Source organism: Aspergillus fumigatus, chromosome 6 (assembly GCF_000002655.1).
Source record: "Aspergillus fumigatus Af293 chromosome 6, whole genome shotgun sequence".
NCBI classification, from domain to species: domain Eukaryota; kingdom Fungi; phylum Ascomycota; class Eurotiomycetes; order Eurotiales; family Aspergillaceae; genus Aspergillus; species Aspergillus fumigatus.
In genome coordinates, this window is record NC_007199.1 from 2,595,468 (window position 1) to 2,615,496 (window position 20,029).

The window sequence follows — 20,029 nt, forward strand, 5'->3', positions numbered from 1 at the left end:
CCGAGTAACGCGGGAAAACATGGGGTCGGATGAACTTCGCCAAGGGCGTGAGACTGTCCGATGTCGCTCGCTGCGTTCATTGAGCTTCGATTTTGTACTGCTGTTCGACACTCTATGCTCTGGCATCTTGCAATCCTGGTGACTTGCCATTCCCATTCTGTGTCCTGGAAGCCGGCAATCGCCTCGATTGAAGCTCACCAACGCTCTCCTCTCGTTTGCGTGTTCCTGCATCGTCCATCATGCAACCCGGCCGCCCGTTCAACAAATCTCTTGCATACAATGCGATTGTTGGCAGGAGGCGTTTGTGGGACCTCACAATGGTGGGGATCAAAGCTCAGGCTTGTCTACTTGGCCTCTATACTGTTCACATTTGCTTCTGCGGAGACTTTGGCGACTGAGTAGCTGGTCATGGGTGTGTGGTACATCAACGAAGAGAACGTATATGTGCTTCGATCGGTAAAGGGCGTTTGTGCGTGGGCACCAGGATCGGGTTACTGTGCGAGAAGCTTGCTGCGAATTCTGGATCAAAAGGTGCCGAACATCTGCAGGTCGATTATCGCTCGTGAACCGCCGCCTTTCCTCGGGGAGGCGGCCCCTATTTTTTTTTTCTATAAGTAATCCACAACCCTCAGAGATTGACTGCGCTAACTATCGCTGCAGGAAGGAGCAATCAACACCACACGTGTGATCAGTTTGACGAGCTTGGGTCGATCGGGTCTGTAGTGGCATCGAGATGTGATTCGGACTGCGATGTCCGGTCGTCATTCTACCCCTATGGATTATGTAGCTGTCGGTAGATTGACCCCGAATGAAGGCGAATGTCGACCAACTTGCTGCATGGCTATCACCACATCATTCCAAAAGATTTCAATAACCTTCGCTCTTGGTTGCTTATTGCATAATCTGCATTGCTGAGTAATCCGCTTGAGTAATTGTTCATAATTAGAGCTGCCCCTCCAAAAAAAGTTGCCCCGCCACCGCGATAGTGGAAGGCACAGGAACTTTCCCGTGGTTGCCGGCTAATTTTTTCTCTTTGGGCCCAATGCTTTGTAATATATTGTAGTCCCTCTATTTACAAGTCCTTGAATTCTTTTCTCCATTCTCTGACGGAAATCAATCGATCTCTGCAAATAAGGCAACATGTCAACGGAAGGAGAAAGCGCTGCCCCTCAGGGCAATGTTGTGGTTGAGTCGCAATTTCAGAAACCCGGCGACTTGGTGGAGAGAAATGACGATACCGGTGTTATGTCAGTGGAGAGTCTCTGCATGAACTGCCATGAAAATGTAAGCTATATCGATGGTTATCTGCCTTTTTTCTGCGCCGAGACGACAATTACTTACTCACAAAACTTTAAGGGTGTCACCAGACTTCTCCTCCTCCGAGTACCTTTCTTCCGCGACATCATCCTCGAATCTTTCGAATGCGAACACTGTGGTCACCGAGACAACTCTGTCAAATCCGCAGGTCAGATCCAAGAGAAGGGAACGAAATACACGCTAGACGTTGAGAACGAGGAAGATTTCCAGCGCCAAGTCATTCGAAGCGATGTCTCGATTTTCAGAGTCGAATCGCTCGGTATTGAGATGCCCAAGGGCGAAAGCCAGCTGACCACAGTGGAGGGAGTTATTCAGCGCATCTACGAGAACCTGTCCAGCGACCAGCCATTGCGCAAAGAGCAAGCGCCCGAGCTGCACGATGCGCTCGTGCCCATCATTGAGAAGCTGGAGAAGATTCTGAAGCGCGAGGGCTTCCCTTTCACCATCTCGCTCGATGATCCTACCGGTAACTCATGGATTGCGCCCAATACACAGGACAAGACAAACAAGTATAGACGCCGCGACTACCCCCGTACACACGAGCAGAACGAAGAGCTCGGCATTGCTGCCGACCCAGAGGCCCAGAAGAATGAAGGCATCAACGTGGAGGGCGAGATTGACGACTCAGAAATCGTCGAAGGGCAGGTTTACAGTCTGCCCGCGGAGTGCCCCGGCTGCACAAAGGCATGCTTTGTCAACATGAAGAAAGTCAACATTCCCTACTTCAAGGAGGTCTTCATCTGGGGTACAGTTTGCGACCACTGCGGCTACCGCACTAGCGAGGTCAAAACCGGTGGTGAGGTTCCGGAGAAGGGCAAGCGTATTACCCTGCGTGTCGAGAACGAGGTTGATCTGTCGCGTGATATCCTCAAGTCCGACACCTGCGCGCTCCATAGTGAAGAGCTCGAAGTGACTGTGCAGCCCGGTACCCTTGGCGGCCGCTTCACCACCGTTGAGGGTCTGCTCACGGAAATTCGCGATCAGTTACACGGCCAGATCTTCGATGTCGATGACACTACCAATTCTGGCGGTGACAGTATGGCAGCTTCTGACAAGGAAAAATGGGAGCGCTTCTTCAGCCGTCTCAACGATGCCATTAGCGGAAAAATGAAGTTCGTCATTACTCTTGAGGATCCTATGGCCAACAGCTACGTTCAGGATCTGTGTGCTCCCGCCCCCGACCCTCAAATCACAACTGAAGAGTACACTCGTACGGAAGAGGAGGAGGAGGAGCTCGGACTGAAAGACATGAAGGTCGAGGGGTACGAGCAGGAGCAGAAGGAAGAGAAGCCCGCCGAGGAGGCTGATGAAAGGAAATCATGATTTTCGACACCAAACAAAAGCCGGTTTTGTTTCCTGTGTTGATTTACGACTCTCTTTGGATTTGCTCATGACGTGCATGTTTTTATTGCCGATTTTATACCTTTCGGTGATTTGTCGAGTTTGCATTATGGCGCTTATGCTGCCTGCTCGGAGATGAGTTCGGGGATGAGTTCTTGCATTAAGATTTCTGGTGTGGGATGAGCTTTTTTCGACATGTAACTCTGCAGATCTTTATGGTCTCTACTGTGTATGGGGATGTGGAACGTCTTTAGCGAAATCATATTGTTGCTCATAATTCACTAAGTCTAGTGTCTCTTGTATCCTTTTGTAACTCGGCCAGGGTCACTGTACTCGGTCCTGGAATGCCTGCAAACCTTATCAGGTTGCGATGACTGTTGCATCTCAACGTTGTCGTGCAAATCATGCTGGAAGCCTGACTATCAGATTGCCCAGCAGAGCTATCAGCGGCGCTGAGGAGTCAACATGAATGACGGTCGTCCAGGATTCGAGGTAGACCTTGCCGGTCACTGAGCCAGCGTTCGGAAATTCGACTCCAATTCCACGGATCTCGGTGGGTTGGCTTCAATACTGCCTTCAAGGGTCTGTAGATTCTCCTCGAGGCTTCAGGACCGTCAACTGCGGTCCAAGAGAATTCTCTCATGAAGTCATCTTCTACCTGTGAACAGTAGGACCTTATCTCACTTCGCAAACGGGTTGGCATGGATCGTCACGCTGTTGATACCAATCGCTTCATATCCCCCTTCCTCCCCTTCTTTCGGCTGAGTCACTCTCCCCTTCTTGTCCACTTTTAGTTTCGCCTTCTCCAGCTTACTCAGGACATCGCCTCCCTCATCCTGCGGACTCAGGTTCAGAACCTTCCCAAACACAGTACTCGCCCCGTCCAAATGGGGAGCCGCAGCGAAGGTGATGAAGAACTGACTCCCATTGACCGTTGCACCCGTCGCACCTTGTGATCCCGGTGCTGTCCGGTCTTTGACTGGTCTCGATGCCATTGACAAAATTCCGCGCGCATTGTGACGGAGGGCTGGCAGGTGGATCTCCTGATTCAGTGCACGAGGGTGGTAGATTGAGGTGCCACCCTTGGGGATTTCGTTGACGGGTAGCATGGGTTTTAGTGTATTTAATGTTCCAGGTGCTGGCCCGAGCGAAATATCGCCGCCTTGAATCATGAAGCCGGGGAAGATACGGTGGAAGGGGGTATTGTTGTATGCGCCGCACGCGCAGAGGGCGAGAAAGTTCTATCATGTTTGGGTCAGCCTCGTGAGTTTCAGAAAGCAAACAAATAACGGTTGTTGACAGATACGAGAAATTTAGGCTGGAAAACACTCACTTCGGCTGTCTGAGGCACGGCCTCGCAAAAGAGCTCGACCTTGAGATCTCCATGGGTGGTATGAAGCTGCCGATTGAGGTCAGTATCGTTATCCTCCCAACCAAGGGACCTGTGCGAGGTTCCGTGATAACAATAGCAAATGAAGAAACTTACAGTGACAGACATGGCGACTCGTGTAGCGCCAGGATGTGGACAAGAAGGAAATCTGAGTGATAGACCATCGCACCTACGTTCAGGCAGCTTCATGCTGTTGAGCACGTGACATATCTCCATGCTATTCCTTTTTCAGTCTCTATAGAGGATAAGGTGCGATAACGCTAGTCTAGAGATGGTAACAGGTTTCCCTTGACCAGGTACAAACGTTTCTTGGACATGTCTACGTTCATCTGGTAAGCCAACAAGATGAACAACAGACCTGTGGAGCAAGCTCTGTCTACGTTGCTGCCAACGCACGCCAATGACCTACCACCAGAGCTCGTCAGCTTAGCCCTGTCCTTAGTCGCGCAATCCCGAAGTTTTGCAGCAAGCCTGAAGCCTGAAGAGGAGATTGCACGGCCCTATGCCTGTGCCGAGATAGCATGCAGAAGGTACAGCTATTTAATCCTCATTGATTGATCTAGACACTAAAAACGAGCCATCACTACTCCAGATTGAGCAGGACCCTCAAACTTCCTCCATTACTTGGCCATCCGCCGTGCCCTCCACGAGCATATAAGAAACTATACTCTTTTCTGGAACGGTCGTTATCAAGTAGTGTCAGCCCCTCAAAGCACGCAAGAGACAGTTTGGCCCAAGGGACGCCTTCACGCTCCGGCTCTGCACCTTCAACACCTACGAAGACACAAGCACTTGTAAAAGCCACTGCGACACCGCGACGCCTTCAAAATACAACGAGCAAGTCGACGCCTCTCAAACTGGCTGCCAATGCCTCGGACAGAGCGGCTGCTCCATCGCCCACTCCTCAGAAAACCAGCAAGCTCCGTCCCAATGGTCTGTCCGGCTCTACGATCATCCCCGATGCACCTGCGTGGGTCATGGATTCAATCCGGATTGTATGCAAGACACTTTCTACTCCAGCACCGCGCACGAGCACATGGTCTCGGCCGCCAATCTCCCGAACTCTGCCGCCACATATCTTTGCCGGCGTATCATCGATCCTCTACCTCATCTCGAACCTCTCAGCAAAGAATGACGAGGATCTGGACGAAGAAATGATGGAATTTCTCGAGCCAATCATCACTGTCAAGGATACAGAGAAGGACGAGGATTTTAAGGAGCTCGTGTACGCCTTGATCGTAGCAGTTTACTTCATTGTACTTGCGCGCCGGCGCAATGCACCAGACGATGGCTCTTCGGAGGCAGGCGAGGCACGGAAGATGGACAAGAAGACGTTTTCGGAGATGCGGCAAACTGCCCTTGTCAGCCTTGGCCTGCCGTCCACGGAGCGGCGGCACCGCGACGATGTCGATCAGTGGATTGCGTTAATTATGGAGCAAGGCTGGACGAATGGTCAGGATTGGTTCGAGAATATCCCGCGGGCTGGGGAAGTGGACGGCGACGATGAGTACCTGTCGGATGAATATGACGGCCGTGATAACAAAAGAAAGCGCCAGAAGACATCGGGTGCAGGCCACGGTTTTCTTTTGGAGAACTCATCGAAAAGGAAAGGTCTTCTGCCTGGTTTGGGGACAATGATACAGGACCGGGTCGACTGGTTGAGCGCGGATCGCCGCGAGGATTACATTGAATGGAAGGCCGATGTAATGACGCGCATTCAGCAAATGACCTCTACTAGATGAAGAGCGGGAGTCTTGTCTCAACATTTTCATTTGCATGATATGAACTATGATACCCTTGACCTAAATCAACATCTCTAAATGTCTCCCTACCTAGGTAGTTTAGATGTCCTTCCTTCATGTAGTCCAAGCTTGAAACATGCCAAAAATCATCTCTATCGTCTATAAACCAATAGTGCAGTGGATGGTAATCCGACCAGTCATAAAAAGGTCACCAAACTCCCAGAAGCGACAGCAAAGAAATTCTCGCTATACTGGAGGGCAAAATATGACCCCGATCGGTATGTACGCCGAACGCAGCGCCATAAAGATGCAAAAGAAAACAAAATTATTCGGGTATCACGGTAAGCGGCAGTCGGTTCATGTGCTGCATCTGGGCTAATACCAAATGCTTCTCGTCCTGTGATGCGGAATTGTCTCGCGTCCGTCCCTCTCCATCTCTTTTGCTGTATCATACAAGAAGAAATCGATCAAGATAGCGTTTATCCCTGAGCCGGATGTACCGTGGGTACTCGCTTGTCTGATGTGCTTTTGTGCAGCAGGATTTGTCTCGTTTTCGAACGAAGTGGCTCCATTCACTGAGCTTTCAGTTGGTGCCCCTTTCAATAATTTCTGCTTCTTCACTTCAGGGTGTTGACGTTCAATCTCACGCCGAATCAATTCAACACACCAGATGCTGGTTGCGCGCAGCTCAATTTCCCAATTGGACCCACTGGGAATCAGCTTATTGCTCCTGATGTGACCCTCTAACGATGGGGAGTACAGAAGACAACCAAGTTGATGGAGCATTTGCGGGATTCGGTAATCTGCCAGTCGTCACTTGTCAGTTGTACCGTGATATATGAAATGGAAAATAAACCTACCAGCAAACATCGTGATTTTGTCAATATCGTAAAACTCTCCATAACTTTCTCCATTGAAACACGCCCAAAGATCTGCCACGAGTATCTGTGCGCGTTTGTACAATCGTACTCGCTGGCCTTGGAAAACTGTCTCGTCTCGGAAGCAGGGAAAGCTTTCTACAAGAACATTGACAAGGGCTGCGGCGGAGTAATTGGCGCTATAAATGCAGTTTACAAAGCTGCCGTCGAAGTCCTATAATCTCACTACATTAATTTCGAATGGTAAGCAAATGCGCCAGGGGCATCGACCTACCGAGCAAAGGACCCTGCCTGCTTCACGAAGGCATTGGAGACGTTCATCGAGTAGTGGAATCTCCTCTTCACTCGCTGATCGAAAAACATGTCTCAAAAGAGCGTCTGTACATTCCTCCTCGTTGATCCAGAATTCTGGTTTGGTGATCTGGATCCCTAAAAGTAGAGAGGTGTGAGTCTCTTCTCTAGGCAAAGATTTTGACAGAGGACTTACCCTCATCTAAAGCCCTTTGTAATGCGGCTACCAGACTCCAATAGCCTGTCCACTTTTTCCCCCGATACTCAATACAGAATCGCTTGGACGGGTCTGTTTGGTCCGACCAGAAGCTGAAGTTCAAAAGGTCCATCGTGAATATGAAGTCAACTGTGCTTCCGTCTTTCGCCTTAGGGTGCAACTCGTGATCTGTCCATGTCTCGGTTGAGTAATTCTTCTTCTGCATCAGCCGCCATATTGTCTCCGCCGCTTCCTTAACCTTCGCCGGACTCAGCGCAACGTCAACGGCATTATCGAAAACAAATTGCGCATTTTCGAGGACTTTCGTCTCCGCAGTCCGTGGGTTAGCAGGCCCACCATCTAGTCCGAGTGACTTGCGAAGGAGGGCCAGGAGCTCGGGGTCGGCTTCGTCGTCCGACATGGCGCGTGCTATCATTCTGTCTATTTCCAGGAGCCCTCACACAATTGCCCAAAGTGTAGGCACAACTGAGGGTATATATCCACCGGTTAGGAATCCAAGATTGATGCTAGAGAGCAAGAGTTATTTTTCGAGCGCGGACGTACAATTGCAGAGAACTATGTCGCCAAATTGCCTTTCACTCAGCGACGGCTGATCAGTTCGCCGCAAAGGAAGGGAGGGGCCTCACGAAGCCGGTTGTTTGCGAATTCTATGGGAACGACCAAGAATGTTTTGAGCAAGTCACAGCATGGAGAGAGTCTGAGACAGAGTAAAAGGCTGACAGGAAAACGATTCAGCTGCTTAACCTCAATTTCGGACCCAAAATCTGGCTTCTTTATCTTATCTGGGGAATTTCGGGGCAACTTTTTCTTTGGTGGTTTAGGTAAGCGACACCGATTCGTGCCACATTCTTCAGGCACAAAGGGGTTCACCATTCAAGTGCAGATCTGGATGTTGCTGACCACGATCCTCGCCCCTTTGAACTGAGATTAGGGCGCAGATGCATGATTTGCTTGATCCCAATGATCATTGGATAGGGAAGGGAAGCGACAGAGTCCCCAGAATTTGTTGACTCCATGGTCTGATACTGACGTGAAGAGATATTTGAACTGCCACCACTATGATGACGTTAGATACCTCTCGAGTATTGGCAGCTAGATAGATGGAGGGTTTCATAGCGCAAGACAATATTCTTCGCAAAGCTTAGGAAAAGTACTTAGTATATAATAGATGATATAGATGCATAGATATCGGTCTAAAAAATGAGAGATTGAGAGGAATGTGAGGTCTCACAGTCCACAACTCGGGCAGATGCAGCAGCTCTCTCCAGTCAGCAGATTTGATAAGAGCCATGCATGCATATTGCAATTCTCCATCTCTTTCCCCTCATCACCCTAAGAAATTAAATCTCTCAAGAATCTCAACAGTCTGGACGCCGATTAGGTATAAGAGTCTCAACAAGGCAGTGCTTTTCCCTAATCAGCTTGTATCAACGTTCTGTTCACTTGACTTTGATAAGAGCGTATCCGTGCGCGACATCTGAGAGCTTCCCTCTCGAGATTAGAAAATGTCTCTATAGTCAAACACTCCTGATGAGATTGACTGACCTTATCAGACGTATTCAATCGCCTTTTCGTCCTGCAATGGATGAGGCGCCGTTGTGTTGTTTGAATCTGCGTCGGAGCTGAACTGAACCCGGCACTCTTTTACCTTTCAACTTGCGCCTGTTACGTCTTGTTTCCGGATTCCCTTCCAGCTTCTTGCGAACTGCCTTATTAACCTTACTTTCTCCCAACACCTATAGTTTAATCACCCACCTTACACATCTCTCCTTTCATCCAATTAATACTGCCTCTAAGTGATCAATCACTTCGGGGATGTTCTTCCCACCTCTCTGAAGCTCTACGTCACAACCCACCTTTCTTCAATTCGCATCAAATGGCGAGGGACGCTTATCTTAAGCGTTCCCTCGGAACACTCTCCAGGCGCATCAAAGAGGTAGCTATATCCCACCCTACGCTTACTTTCGCAATGTGCTCGTACTCGCGACCGCTGGATCAAGCTTGATGCTGATGTCCTACCTCTTTTCCAACTTAGTCGCGTGTGCTTCTTGTCGGTGCCGGCGGTATCGGTTGCGAACTGCTCAAGAACCTTCTGTTGTCCGGCTTTGGAGAAATACATATCATTGACCTTGATACCATCGATCTGAGCAATTTAAACCGCCAGTTTCTCTTCCGTTACGAACATATCAAGAAGCCGAAAGCATTGGTACGTCTTCGCCGTCTGACCGGTTCCTCTGCCTTCCCTCGTTCTCTCGCTTTGCGCCTCGATCTCCTGCGTTACGCGATATGACGGACAAGGTCTGACCTATGCGGGCAATCATATAGGTTGCCAAGGAAGTGGCTCATAAGTTTCAACCGAACGCAAAGCTGGAAGCATACCATGCAAATATCAAGGACAGCCAATTCAATGTGGACTGGTTCGCGACCTTTGATTTAGTCTTCAATGCGCTTGACAACCTTGACGCCCGGCGACATGTGAACAGAATGTGCCTGGCTGCCAATGTGCCGTTGATTGAGAGCGGAACAACAGGGTTCAACGGACAGGTGCAGGTTATCAAGAAGGTAAGCCTTTCCTGTAGCAGTTGATACGTGCTCTTTGCATTCAGTACATCTTTAATGACTATCATAGAATCAAACCGAGTGCTACGACTGCAATTCAAAAGAGGTACCCAAGTCATTTCCAGTGTGCACCATCAGGAGCACACCGAGTCAACCTATTCATTGCATTGTCTGGGCTAAGAGTTACTTGCTCCCGTGAGTGTTATACATATCTGCGCATGAGCCTCAAGCATGTCTAATGCTCTTAAGCGAGCTTTTTGGTACCAGTGAAGACGAATCGGAAGAATTCGATCATTCGGCAGATGCCGATAACGGTAAGCACCTTTGGTCGTCAAATGTGTCGCAAGCCAGTTATAACCCTGAAGCAGCTGCCGAGATCGCCAATCTGCGTAAGGAGGCGCAAGCTCTGAAAGCAATCCGCGAGTCGATGGGCTCACCCGAGTTCTATCAGAAGGTATTTGAGAAAGTCTTCAAAGAAGACATCGAACGGCTGCGGGGTATGGAGGACATGTGGAAGTCTCGAACGGCACCCCAGCCCCTTGACTTCGAAAAACTGCAGCAAGAATCCTCCTCAATCGAGCCCATCATCTCTGTCAACGATCAAAAAGTGTGGTCATCAGCCGAAGACTTCGTTGTTTTCAAGGATAGGTTCGAAACGCCGTCGCTTATGACAATTCTTCACGAACAATAGTTGACAGTCGAATAGCTTAGAACGGCTTAGCAGACGCTTAAAGACTTTGCAAGAGACAGCCAAGGATGGTCTGAAGCCGATCTTGTTTTTTGACAAGGATGATGTCGACACTCTCGACTTTGTCACTGCGAGCGCTAACCTCAGAGCGACGATCTTTGGAATCGAGCCTAAGTCAAAGTTCGACACGAAACGTAAGCTTGACGCTATCACTGATTCATTTCTATTGCTGATTCTTGTATCAGAGATGGCTGGGAATATCATTCCCGCAATTGCGACAACGAACGCGATGACAGCGGGGCTCTGCGTGTTGCAGGCTTTCAAGGTTCTCAAGGATGATTTTCAAAATGCTAAAATGGTACGCGCTACGTCCGAACTGGTTCCTCGTGTAATCTGACCTCTCATTTTCCACCAGGTCTTCCTTGAACGATCTGGCGCGCGCGCCGTCAATTCTGATTCTTTGAAACCGCCTAATCCGAGCTGCCCTGTGTGCTCGGTTGCTACTGCCAGAATCAAAATTGACCCTGAACGTGCGACGGTGAATGACCTGGTGCAGGATGTACTCCGGTTGCAATTGGGCTACGGCGAAGAGTTCTCTCTGAGCAATGAGTTGGGAACTATCTACGATCCGGATCTTGAAGACAACCTGCCCAAGAAACTGTCGGATCTCGGTATCAAGAATGAGAGTTTTCTCACTGTCGTAGACGAAGAGGATGAACAACCGCGTGTCAATCTTGAACTGGTTGTGCTTGTACCTGAGAAGTAAGTTTACAGGATAAAGAGTTTAGTTTGTAATTGTGCTAACTATATTTCAGACCCGAGCCCTCTGAAGCAGAGAAACCTATCTCTCTAGAGAAGATGATCGATATTCCACGGAAGCCCAAGGAACGCGAACCTCCTGTTCCGGAACCTGTAAACGGTGCAGCAGTTACTGGCAAGCGCAAAGCGGATGAAGCTGGTCTCACCGACGGTGACGAACGTGCGAAACGTGTTGCGAGTGCCTCCGTTGTCGAGGGTGATGGAGAGCACCCCATTGTATTGGATGAGGCAGATGGCGGCGCTATTTTGATCGACGACTGAACAGCAGATGTTAGCAGTTGATCAAACGCCAAATGTCACCATTAGAGCTCGGAGTTGGTGTCCGTCATATCATTTCCCAGGTGCCAGCTCTTGCAGGTCGCATTTGGAATTGGGAATCTGCAATCTTTGCCCCATGATGTCCTTGTAACATATCCCACGAATATGAAGAGTTTGACATGAAACATAGATTGGTCCAGCATATCAGTTACTGCCCACCTAAGCATAGCATTGTTTCGTCCGAGTTTACCATGGTAAACATGAGTTGTATAGCCCTCCCTGTCATAGCGGGTATAAAGATTCTGACTCCGGCACGTAGAAATTGTGTAGTCTTCCCATTACATCGCACTCAAACCACCGTCCAGATTGAGGACGCAGTTATTCGCGTACTCATTCTGCGCCAGGAACACAGCGGCGTCGGCAACTTCATGCGGAGTACCAAACCTCCGAACAGGAATACTCTCCTTTAGTCTGGAGGTTTCCCCCGCACTGAAATCTGTAGTTATATCATCAGTATTAGATCAAGAGTCGTCACAACCAGTCACGTCTCCACTAGAGCTCGACTCACCAGCAATCATTGGCGTTTCTATGTACCCCGGGACTATCGCGTTGGAACGAATCACAACGCCTCGGAGGGATTGGGCAGCTTCCCCTGCCAACGAGCGCGTCAGCCCAAGGATACCAGCCTTGGATGCTGCATAAGGTACCGCGCCGGTGCCTCCCTTAACAGCAAGCAGGGAAGAAATGTTGATAATACATTTTGATGGGAGAGGTACTTCAGATGTGCTGGAGGTATTGCGAATCTTCATCTGACTGCGGATGGAGGCGCGCACGAGAGCTCGCGAGGCTAGCATTGCGCCCTCGAGATTTGTCCGAAGGACTTGCGAGATATCATCTGGTTCAAGTTTGGCGAGGATGTTCGAGATGGAGATGCCTGCAGCGTTGACGAGGATGTCGACAGGTTGCTGTCCGGGATTGTTAGATATTGTCATCGGAGACTGGGGCGGGAGAACTCACCATTGCCTTCTCCAATTCGCGCAGCCAGGTCCCGGCTTCTGATATATCACCGATGAGGAGACTGATTCTACTTGAGGAGTCGATTAGTCTACCATGTGACTTTGCCTCCGTATCCTTGTTTTGCGATTGTTGGTCTGTTTCTGGGGCTTTAATTGCTACTTCCCAAGCGATGCTATCATTGCTTGATTGGACGGCAGCGAACGAACTCCCAGATGTAGGAGCCTCTAATCTAGAAGCGGCTTTGACAAGCCGTTCGTGAGATCTGCCAACGAGGATGACGCGCTTGGCACCTTCTTGGAGGAATCGTTCTGCAATGGCGAATCCAATGCCAGATGTGCCGCCTGTAATCATACATGTTCGGCCAGCTAATCTGTCCGAAGACTTGAGGGGAGGACCACCAGTCCGTGTGGTAGACCACGACCATCCGCTGAGAGGCCTTGACAATAAAGGAGCCATCATGAGGAAGTGTGCATGGAACTTAGTCTTAGCTTGACGTGCTTGATGGCCTAGTGTGGCCCATGATGCCGATACTGCCGCGCCACGGGAGCGAGAACGCATAATATGTGTATGGTACATGACTGAGTCGCTATTGTCTTTCCGTCAAGGCAAAAGGGAGACCTTTCTTCAATGGTCCGATTTATGGTGATGAATCCGGCCTCTTTTTTCCATAAACAACCGAGCTGTTTATAGGCCAGAACAACCTCGATTCAGTTTGTAAGTCGAATTCGGACCAACTTCTAGATCAGCTCAATTGGTGATATACGCGTGAGTCAAGGGAAATTGAAGCTTTTTAGAGTATCCTCCTATTCAAGTAACTTGGTACTGATTGCGCCCGTTGAAGGTGAGATCGAATCGTTATCGGAACAGCTTCAGCACGGACCACCTGTGAAGACATCTCGCCTTCATGTTTTTCCCCGATCAGCCTTTCTTACAAGTTACAAACAGCAACCACCTCTCATACTTTAAAATGGCATCTTCATCATCTACATCCTCCGAGTATGTGACACTGGTATCAGGCGACGGATTCGAGTTCATCATCCCCCGGAGTGCAGCCTGCGTATCTGGAACAATACGACGCATGTTGGAACCTTCTAGTAAGACAGATCGGTTCAATATTTCTTGCGCGCAGGAACAGAAACTGACATGTTCTTCACTATGTTGCAGGTAAATTCTCCGAAGCAATAACAGGTCGCTGTGTCCTCGAAAACCTCAGCGGAGTTGTTCTTGAGAAAGTATGCGAGTACTTCTGTTACAATGAAAAGAACAAGAACCAGACCAACGTGCCTGATATGGATATTCCTCCAGAGTTGTGCTTAGAGTTATTGATGGCGGCTGATTATTTGGATACTTGATGTTTGGAGTGTATGTTACTGTAGTTCATTTGTTCCTCTTCTTCTTCCACCTTGTGACTAACTGTTTCTAGTTGCATTTCTTTTACGACTCATGAGGCAACGACTCTGCAATGCAAGGATCATGACTATTTCAGTAGCTGGAGTTAGTGGCTAGGTATCTTCCTTAACAATGAGCTATTTGTTCGGTTCCGGTAGGTATCCTTCACGCCTACGAAAGGAACACCTTTGCCCGTTTAGCAGACCTATTAGCAGAGGCAGCCTTGTGCTCCTCCTCCTCCTCCTCATGATGTCATGGAGCATTCGCTCTAGAGGGCGGGCTCGCCCTCCCGTTTAGCCATCTGAGCATCCCGTCCGTTCCTAGCTCAGTGGCCGGACGATCTAAAGATGATGGCAGAGCAGCCAAATGTCCCTTTTATTCAGGCCTCGTCCCCTTTTATGGATATAGGGCTTTATTCCAGGGGAAACATGCTCCTTCAATATCTGTGATTCAAGGTACTTGTTGCTGAGGCAGACAACAGTGTCTTGTCATCTCCCCTTAGGTTTCTTTTTTGATTTCGAAAACCCTCCTACCTTATTTCCTTGGGTAGTGCCTCTGTTCTCGTATAGCTTTTCCTTTCCAAACGCGGCATCCGCAACTCGCAGGTAACTCACAACACCTTGGTCTATAACGGCGAGAATGACGTTTCGATACCCTTGCCGTAACCGCATATAGAGCTGTCTGTCCATTTTTTCGCCTTGCGGCGGATCCAGCGGCGTGCTTTCGAGCAAAGCGCCCAGCTGTGAGAGTGTGGGCATAGAATGAGTGCGGGAGTCGATGACAGCAATCCTGAGATCGGGAGCGGGAGGAGCAGACTTGCGGAAGGGCGTTGAAGGTTTGTAGACATGGAAGACAACGCGGAAAGGAGCTTCCGTTCGTGGAGCTTTAGACTGGGGGAGTGTAGGATCATGCCAGGGTATAATGGAAAGCTTGCGGTAGATATCACCTGGAATATTAGCTGGCTTGTAGATCATAGCTTCCGGGACAAACTCACTGTAGCTGCGATGGATTCCAATACCGACAAGGGGTAATGTCGCAGTCCTAGGACTCGGAGTCTGAAGCCATTTCATGAACTGCTCATACACCCCTACTAAACCAGCACCAACCCGAACGGGCTCCTGTGTCTCTGAACCAACACTCGATTCCTCCGTATCATCATACCACGCAGGCGCCCGAGTAAGCGTATAACCCAGACGTTTCAACCCCGTATAAACCGTAAACCTATCGATGGTCAACCCACCGCGCCCAATAAAACACGCATACGCCGCCTGCAAGCTCATAGGAATCCCCGAGTCGCCCGCATTCCCAGCATCTCCGCACCCCGTCGCGGAAACTGGCCACCGAATCTCCAGGCTCCCTCTTTCAAGCATGTACAGCGCCTCCTCAGGAAGCAACCACACCCTATTCCACCGGTCCCCTTGGCCCATCGTCTTGAAGAACTGGCCCTTGGGATTGGCCACGTACACACACGCGTCCTGATGAACACCCAGCTTCGTCCCCCTGGCTTTCCCCGACTTCAACTCGGTGTTCTGCGTTTCGCCTTCCGTGACGGGCGCTATCGAAGGTGCTGCAGGTCCGTCTGGCGCGTATACGCCAACGATCCTGTGTTTTGGGTGGTGGAGTCGCGGGTACGAGAGGGCATTATGCATAGCCCTGCGTGAGGCGGCAAGGACATCGGCTTGGAATTCTGTCGGGTTGGGCTCAAAGTCTTTCTCTCCTCGTTTAGGGAGACTAGACTGTGATGGGTCTGCAAGGCTATAGTGGATTCATTTAGTTTAGTAGCTGAACCGGAGATCTAATGGCTAATTGGCTCGCAAAGCAATACTGACAAGGAAAGGTGGTTTAGCATGCGGAAGTCTTGTGTTTCGTCCGACAGGTCAGTCTCGATGTGAGTGGAAGTGCCGTTTGAGGGCAGACGAGCGATATCTTCGTCCATGTCTGCCATTTTCGATGCGAATGAAGCTCCTAGCTCCGAGTGAGTGTGTTGCGCACGGATAGTGGTAAGAGCCGATATCAATCTCCGATAAAAAAAAGTAAAACTCGATGGTCCAAGCTTATCAGTTCCGCTTGTGACGGCTCCGAACAAATCGCGGGGAAGCTGTCGACTGATAACATTTCTCAGAGATTCATATGCATTCCCCTTAGAAGACAGGAATTTTGCTATGTCATGGATTCTGCTACCATAGACTATAACGAAATACTCGATCAGGTATATCTCAACCACGGAATCAATTAAGCCCCCTTCTAACCCTGGCCAGATCCACACAAACCTCACGAATGCTCTCAACACATTCGGCCCCTCCTCTCAGCAGTATCAGAATATATTGAAGATACTAAAGGAGTGCCTGCAGAATATCGACAACGATAAGAAAGAGAGGCCCGCTGCTATCGACCCAGATACCCTGAGCTTGGCGATGAAGTTCTTGGAGCTTGGGAGATGATCTACCTTTCCCAGTGTTTCATGTATTGTTGACCCTGAATGTGGATCTCCTTTGATCATAAACAACATGACATCTCTCCAGTATTGTGGCATGCAACAAACGGACGAGTCCAGCAGGGTCTGTCGTCATGAAAAGAACGTTCGACCGAACACTTCAGTGAAATCCTGAAGATGGTCCTCCGAGCCGATTGAAATGGGAGACCTAAGGCAATGTTCAGACACTCCGGCATCATAGATCTTACATATTACATTGAACTATATGGCAGGTGGACCATACGAGAAAAGGGAGTGTCCCACCAGCGACATTCCCAGGATAAAAGCAAGGCCGACCAAACACCTCGTTTTCCCGGCCCCTAACAAACAACGAAACTGAAAGGCTACCCTGAATGGCATGCAACAAAACAAACTCCAGACCCATGCATTCGTAAAAACATGACCATGCTTTGCTTCTAAAGCAGGGCGTACCGCTGTGATTGAAACTTCGGCTCTGTCACAAGTGGTTGGCGGTTGATGTAGTAAAGGACTTCTAATCAGACCACAGATATTCTGGTCTAGTTCGAAAATGTTGTGATTTCGGAAACCGAGCCGTTTTCAATCGATTAGCGGCTTCTTCTGGTTTCCAACAATTGCCACTCCGAGATGTCGCAGGGCGTTGGGATCATTGGGCCGTACAATAGACGGGAGAGGTAACATAGGGTTGTCTGGGTTTACGTGGACTGCATCCCGAGCAGCTTGCTCGATGGCTTCCATTTCTTCTTTGCACCCCGCATGGTCAAGAGGACAAACGACGATTGGCTGTCGAATCGTAATGTCTCGAGCAGACGTCAAATGAGCCTATAGCTGGGTTAGTCGGGTTTCGGTAAAATTGCTCAGAGTTGGCTGCATAAAGTACAAACCTTGACTGTCAAATAGTACTCGATTTTGTAGAGACTTGCTGTAGTAGTAAAGCCGCTCACAGCATACGTTGGGAAAGCTGCTTTACCTCTAGGAAGAATTCCCTCTGCATCTCGCAGATCCTTTGCTGGAAATACCAAGCCCAGGTTCGTCAAGAAGCCGGTGGGCGGCAGCTTCACGCCAATCTGTTCTGTTCGTTTGACCAGTGTTTTAACCTTGCGCTGCGGTTCATCTCCCTCGTGGTTGTAAATGATCTCCTCATCGATACCGATGGTAATCTTGTTGATTGTGACTTTCCTTGCTTTGGTCATCCAGTCCGGATTTGGTGATAGCTTGACGTAGACACTGACGGGGTCGAGAGGCCCATAAGACCATCGCGGTAACGAGATTCCTAAAGTCACCAAGTGATCTGTCACGCGTTCCGCCGACTCAGGGCGATTGTACATTCCAAACGTGGATAGCGTGTCGTATCGCGAGATCGGGACTGGAAATGCATACTTCCTTTGTTCCGATTGTCCCTGCTGGACGGTCACGACAATCTCGTAGTATGTCTCCGCAGTGCGACTGGGGAGCTGCAGGCTGGCGGGAGGAACACGTCTTGAAGAGTCCGATCCACCACGTCCGAACGGGATGAAGAGAACAAAAGGTAAATCCATGGATATTACTTCCTCATATTCTCGACCGGCCGGACATCGGAAAAGCAGCATCTCCTTGCCGACAATATCCGTCAGTTCCTTCCTGGGGGGCGCAAGATGTTTCTTGGTCACCGAGTCCGCTGACGGGTGTATTGTCTCACGGCGATGGAGAGATACGGTCACGAGGGATATGTTGACAGGTGCGGTGATGCCGACGCTCGGTCTGATTTCGACTTTACCTTCAATTCGCGGCTGCGTCAAAGCGTTAGTCTCTCATGGTTTCACATTATTCTGACCAGCACTTACCATAGTCGCAGAGATACCAGGGTAGCCGATCAGAAAATTACCATTCGGCGGGCCTGACACTCGCACGAAGGCGGCCATAGTGAGAGGGCTGTACCCGCACCACCATGGGCACGCGGCGGTTGGAAGGGATGCGCTATGGGGTTGTTGCGGAGGTTATGCGACTCGACGGAGGTTGTTAACTGCTGATTATTCATAGAGGCCGGGCGATCAGGCGGTCCCGCTTAATCGCATCTGCGCCAAGGGTCTTGCAATGACGCAGGTGCACTGGATGGATGTGTCTCTAGGAGGTGCACAGTCACGGTTTAAAGCATAGGCGGTAAAAGCTGCTCGTCGATAGGGGGTGTGGGGAGTGCAGCTTCGGTATCGAGACGCTTGTCAATCGCAGAAAGACAGATAGTTTACTGTATCAGCGATGATAAAGTTGAATGGCTGTGCAGGTCATAGAGGTGGTTTGTTTATTGGCGCCGATGTGGGGGGAGGTGAGTGATGGGAAACATTTGGAGCGGCTAAGTTCAGGACTTCTGTCTCTCTCGAACTCGACAGAACTGCCCCAGGCCTCGCTTCGCTACAATTCGGAGGATCTGCATTCAACACGAGACTAGATCATGACATGACCTTACCTCTCAGAATACTTGAACGGTTATCTTTCAGCCTCGGACTCGATTCGGAGAAAACACGTTTCTCTTTGACTATGTCCCCATTCTTGTTGATTGATGTTCCCTTTGTCTAGAGTTATGGGAACGGGAACCCTGGAACTCGCCGTTAACTCAAACTGAGCCTCAAGCAATCCTAAAACAGAATACTACTGACCCTACAGACAGTTTCCTTTTGCACTCCGCCAGAAATTAAGGCTACTCAGATACCCAATCAACCCTTCGCTGTCTGCCGCCCCTCGTCGTCCAACAGGGTACCTATTTCATTGGTCTACGTCATAGCCTTGTTGGATACCATCTCCACAGGTATCAGTTAGACACGATCTGACAACGCCGACGTGACATTCAGCCCCCAGCGTTGCCTCTCTCCTTGGGACACTCGACGTCAGCTCAGGATAATCTCTGATGGCTAGAGAATCCTAATTCTCGTACTACAGCACATCAGCCCACAGTTTGCGACAACGGCTGGGCGCCAGGACCATTCTCTTTGGCAAAGAACGTTCTCTGGATATCATTGCCAACCAGATCCAGAGCTTAAACCCGTAGTATTATAGTTATTCTTACTCGGGATTGCATTAGGCTTTTTTGACAGTACGAAGGCTGTGACAACATGGCGGCTGCCTTAGGGGCTTTCCGTCTGAGCCGAAGACGGCTGGAGATTATTCTTCTCCTCATATTCTACATATTCCACCTATCTCCAGCCTCAGTCAAGTACTTGATGGGCAATGAGTTTAGAGTCGACTTGGGTCAATACTGGCATCGGTATGAACTTATGGGCCAGGACTATGAAACTATATATTAGTAGGGTTACATCTTCGACAGCACAGAATCTGCGCCCGATGCGACCACTCAACGTGAGCTTTTACCTTGTTTTCACTCTTGTATTATAAGAATGAGAGAAATAAAGGGATGATAGAGGAACATTCTGGCACCATGGAGTGCCCGATCTTTGATCCTAGAGCTGTTTGTAGTGCTAGGTGGACCTGTAGTTTAGGGTATGGAGATACAGTACCTCCATTGAAGAGCTGATTAGGGATTGATCTCTAAACTTATTGTACAAGGCATGTGTCCCTAACCAAAATTATCCAATATATGGTCATCTTTAGCTCAAACCTATACTCCGTACTCAGTTGCATATTCTTGGTGCCAAATAGGCTTAGAGTATGTGCCTCCGTCCAGTGGTTGATGGTCGAGA

General features: G+C 49.5%; 9 protein-coding genes across 9 annotated transcripts; 4 read left to right on the plus strand and 5 right to left on the minus strand.

Moving 5' to 3' along the window:
* Positions 1 to 1,140: 1,140 nt before the first annotated feature.
* On the plus strand, positions 1,141 to 2,640 carry zpr1 (zinc finger-containing protein ZPR1; the record flags this gene model as incomplete). The annotated part of the gene is made up of 2 exons (XM_745842.1): positions 1,141 to 1,284; positions 1,357 to 2,640. 2 exons carry the CDS (start codon positions 1,141 to 1,143, stop codon positions 2,638 to 2,640), a joined length of 1,428 nt encoding a protein of 475 aa, XP_750935.1.
* A 698-nt stretch (positions 2,641 to 3,338) lies between these two features.
* cyp5 (uncharacterized protein) lies at positions 3,339 to 4,156 on the minus strand (the record flags this gene model as incomplete). Its single annotated transcript, XM_077805060.1, has 3 exons — positions 3,339 to 3,899; positions 3,992 to 4,057; positions 4,145 to 4,156. 3 exons carry the CDS (start codon positions 4,154 to 4,156, stop codon positions 3,339 to 3,341), a joined length of 639 nt encoding a protein of 212 aa, XP_077661191.1.
* Positions 4,157 to 4,393: 237 nt separating this feature from the next.
* On the plus strand, positions 4,394 to 5,790 carry AFUA_6G10490 (uncharacterized protein; the record flags this gene model as incomplete). Its single annotated transcript, XM_077805061.1, has 2 exons — positions 4,394 to 4,578; positions 4,641 to 5,790. 2 exons carry the CDS (start codon positions 4,394 to 4,396, stop codon positions 5,788 to 5,790), a joined length of 1,335 nt encoding a protein of 444 aa, XP_077661192.1.
* A 320-nt stretch (positions 5,791 to 6,110) lies between these two features.
* On the minus strand, positions 6,111 to 7,576 carry AFUA_6G10500 (queuosine 5'-phosphate N-glycosylase/hydrolase; the record flags this gene model as incomplete). Its single annotated transcript, XM_077805062.1, has 4 exons — positions 6,111 to 6,593; positions 6,651 to 6,882; positions 6,943 to 7,097; positions 7,156 to 7,576. The coding sequence occupies 4 exons, from the start codon at positions 7,574 to 7,576 to the stop codon at positions 6,166 to 6,168; spliced, it is 1,236 nt and encodes a 411-aa protein (XP_077661193.1). The 3' UTR covers positions 6,111 to 6,165.
* Positions 7,577 to 8,172: 596 nt separating this feature from the next.
* AFUA_6G10510 (E1 ubiquitin-activating protein ubaB) lies at positions 8,173 to 11,189 on the plus strand (the record flags this gene model as incomplete). The annotated part of the gene is made up of 9 exons (XM_077805063.1): positions 8,173 to 9,112; positions 9,212 to 9,382; positions 9,502 to 9,738; positions 9,806 to 9,930; positions 9,985 to 10,049; positions 10,104 to 10,383; positions 10,442 to 10,617; positions 10,669 to 10,781; positions 10,839 to 11,189. Exons 1-9 carry the CDS (start codon positions 9,053 to 9,055, stop codon positions 11,187 to 11,189), a joined length of 1,578 nt encoding a protein of 525 aa, XP_077661194.1. The 5' UTR covers positions 8,173 to 9,052.
* Positions 11,190 to 11,838: 649 nt separating this feature from the next.
* On the minus strand, positions 11,839 to 13,353 carry AFUA_6G10520 (SDR family NAD(P)-dependent oxidoreductase; the record flags this gene model as incomplete). Its single annotated transcript, XM_745847.2, has 3 exons — positions 12,518 to 13,353; positions 12,069 to 12,465; positions 11,839 to 11,996 (listed from the first exon to the last, which is right to left on the minus strand). Exons 1-3 carry the CDS (start codon positions 13,091 to 13,093, stop codon positions 11,839 to 11,841), a joined length of 1,131 nt encoding a protein of 376 aa, XP_750940.1. The 5' UTR covers positions 13,094 to 13,353.
* Positions 13,354 to 13,448: 95 nt separating this feature from the next.
* Positions 13,449 to 13,879, plus strand: AFUA_6G10530 (elongin C). Its single transcript, XM_745848.2, has 2 exons — positions 13,449 to 13,611; positions 13,682 to 13,879. The coding sequence occupies exons 1-2, from the start codon at positions 13,485 to 13,487 to the stop codon at positions 13,867 to 13,869; spliced, it is 315 nt and encodes a 104-aa protein (XP_750941.1). The 5' UTR covers positions 13,449 to 13,484; the 3' UTR covers positions 13,870 to 13,879.
* A 515-nt stretch (positions 13,880 to 14,394) lies between these two features.
* AFUA_6G10540 (tRNA-splicing endonuclease subunit SEN54 family protein) lies at positions 14,395 to 15,893 on the minus strand (the record flags this gene model as incomplete). The annotated part of the gene is made up of 3 exons (XM_077805064.1): positions 15,736 to 15,893; positions 14,901 to 15,653; positions 14,395 to 14,852 (listed from the first exon to the last, which is right to left on the minus strand). Exons 2-3 carry the CDS (start codon positions 15,553 to 15,555, stop codon positions 14,395 to 14,397), a joined length of 1,113 nt encoding a protein of 370 aa, XP_077661195.1. The 5' UTR covers positions 15,556 to 15,653; positions 15,736 to 15,893.
* Positions 15,894 to 16,097: 204 nt separating this feature from the next.
* AFUA_6G10550 (arrestin C-terminal domain-containing protein) lies at positions 16,098 to 19,090 on the minus strand. The gene is made up of 3 exons (XM_745850.2): positions 18,182 to 19,090; positions 17,243 to 18,127; positions 16,098 to 17,180 (listed from the first exon to the last, which is right to left on the minus strand). The coding sequence occupies exons 1-3, from the start codon at positions 18,257 to 18,259 to the stop codon at positions 16,938 to 16,940; spliced, it is 1,206 nt and encodes a 401-aa protein (XP_750943.1). The 5' UTR covers positions 18,260 to 19,090; the 3' UTR covers positions 16,098 to 16,937.
* Positions 19,091 to 20,029: the final 939 nt, after the last annotated feature.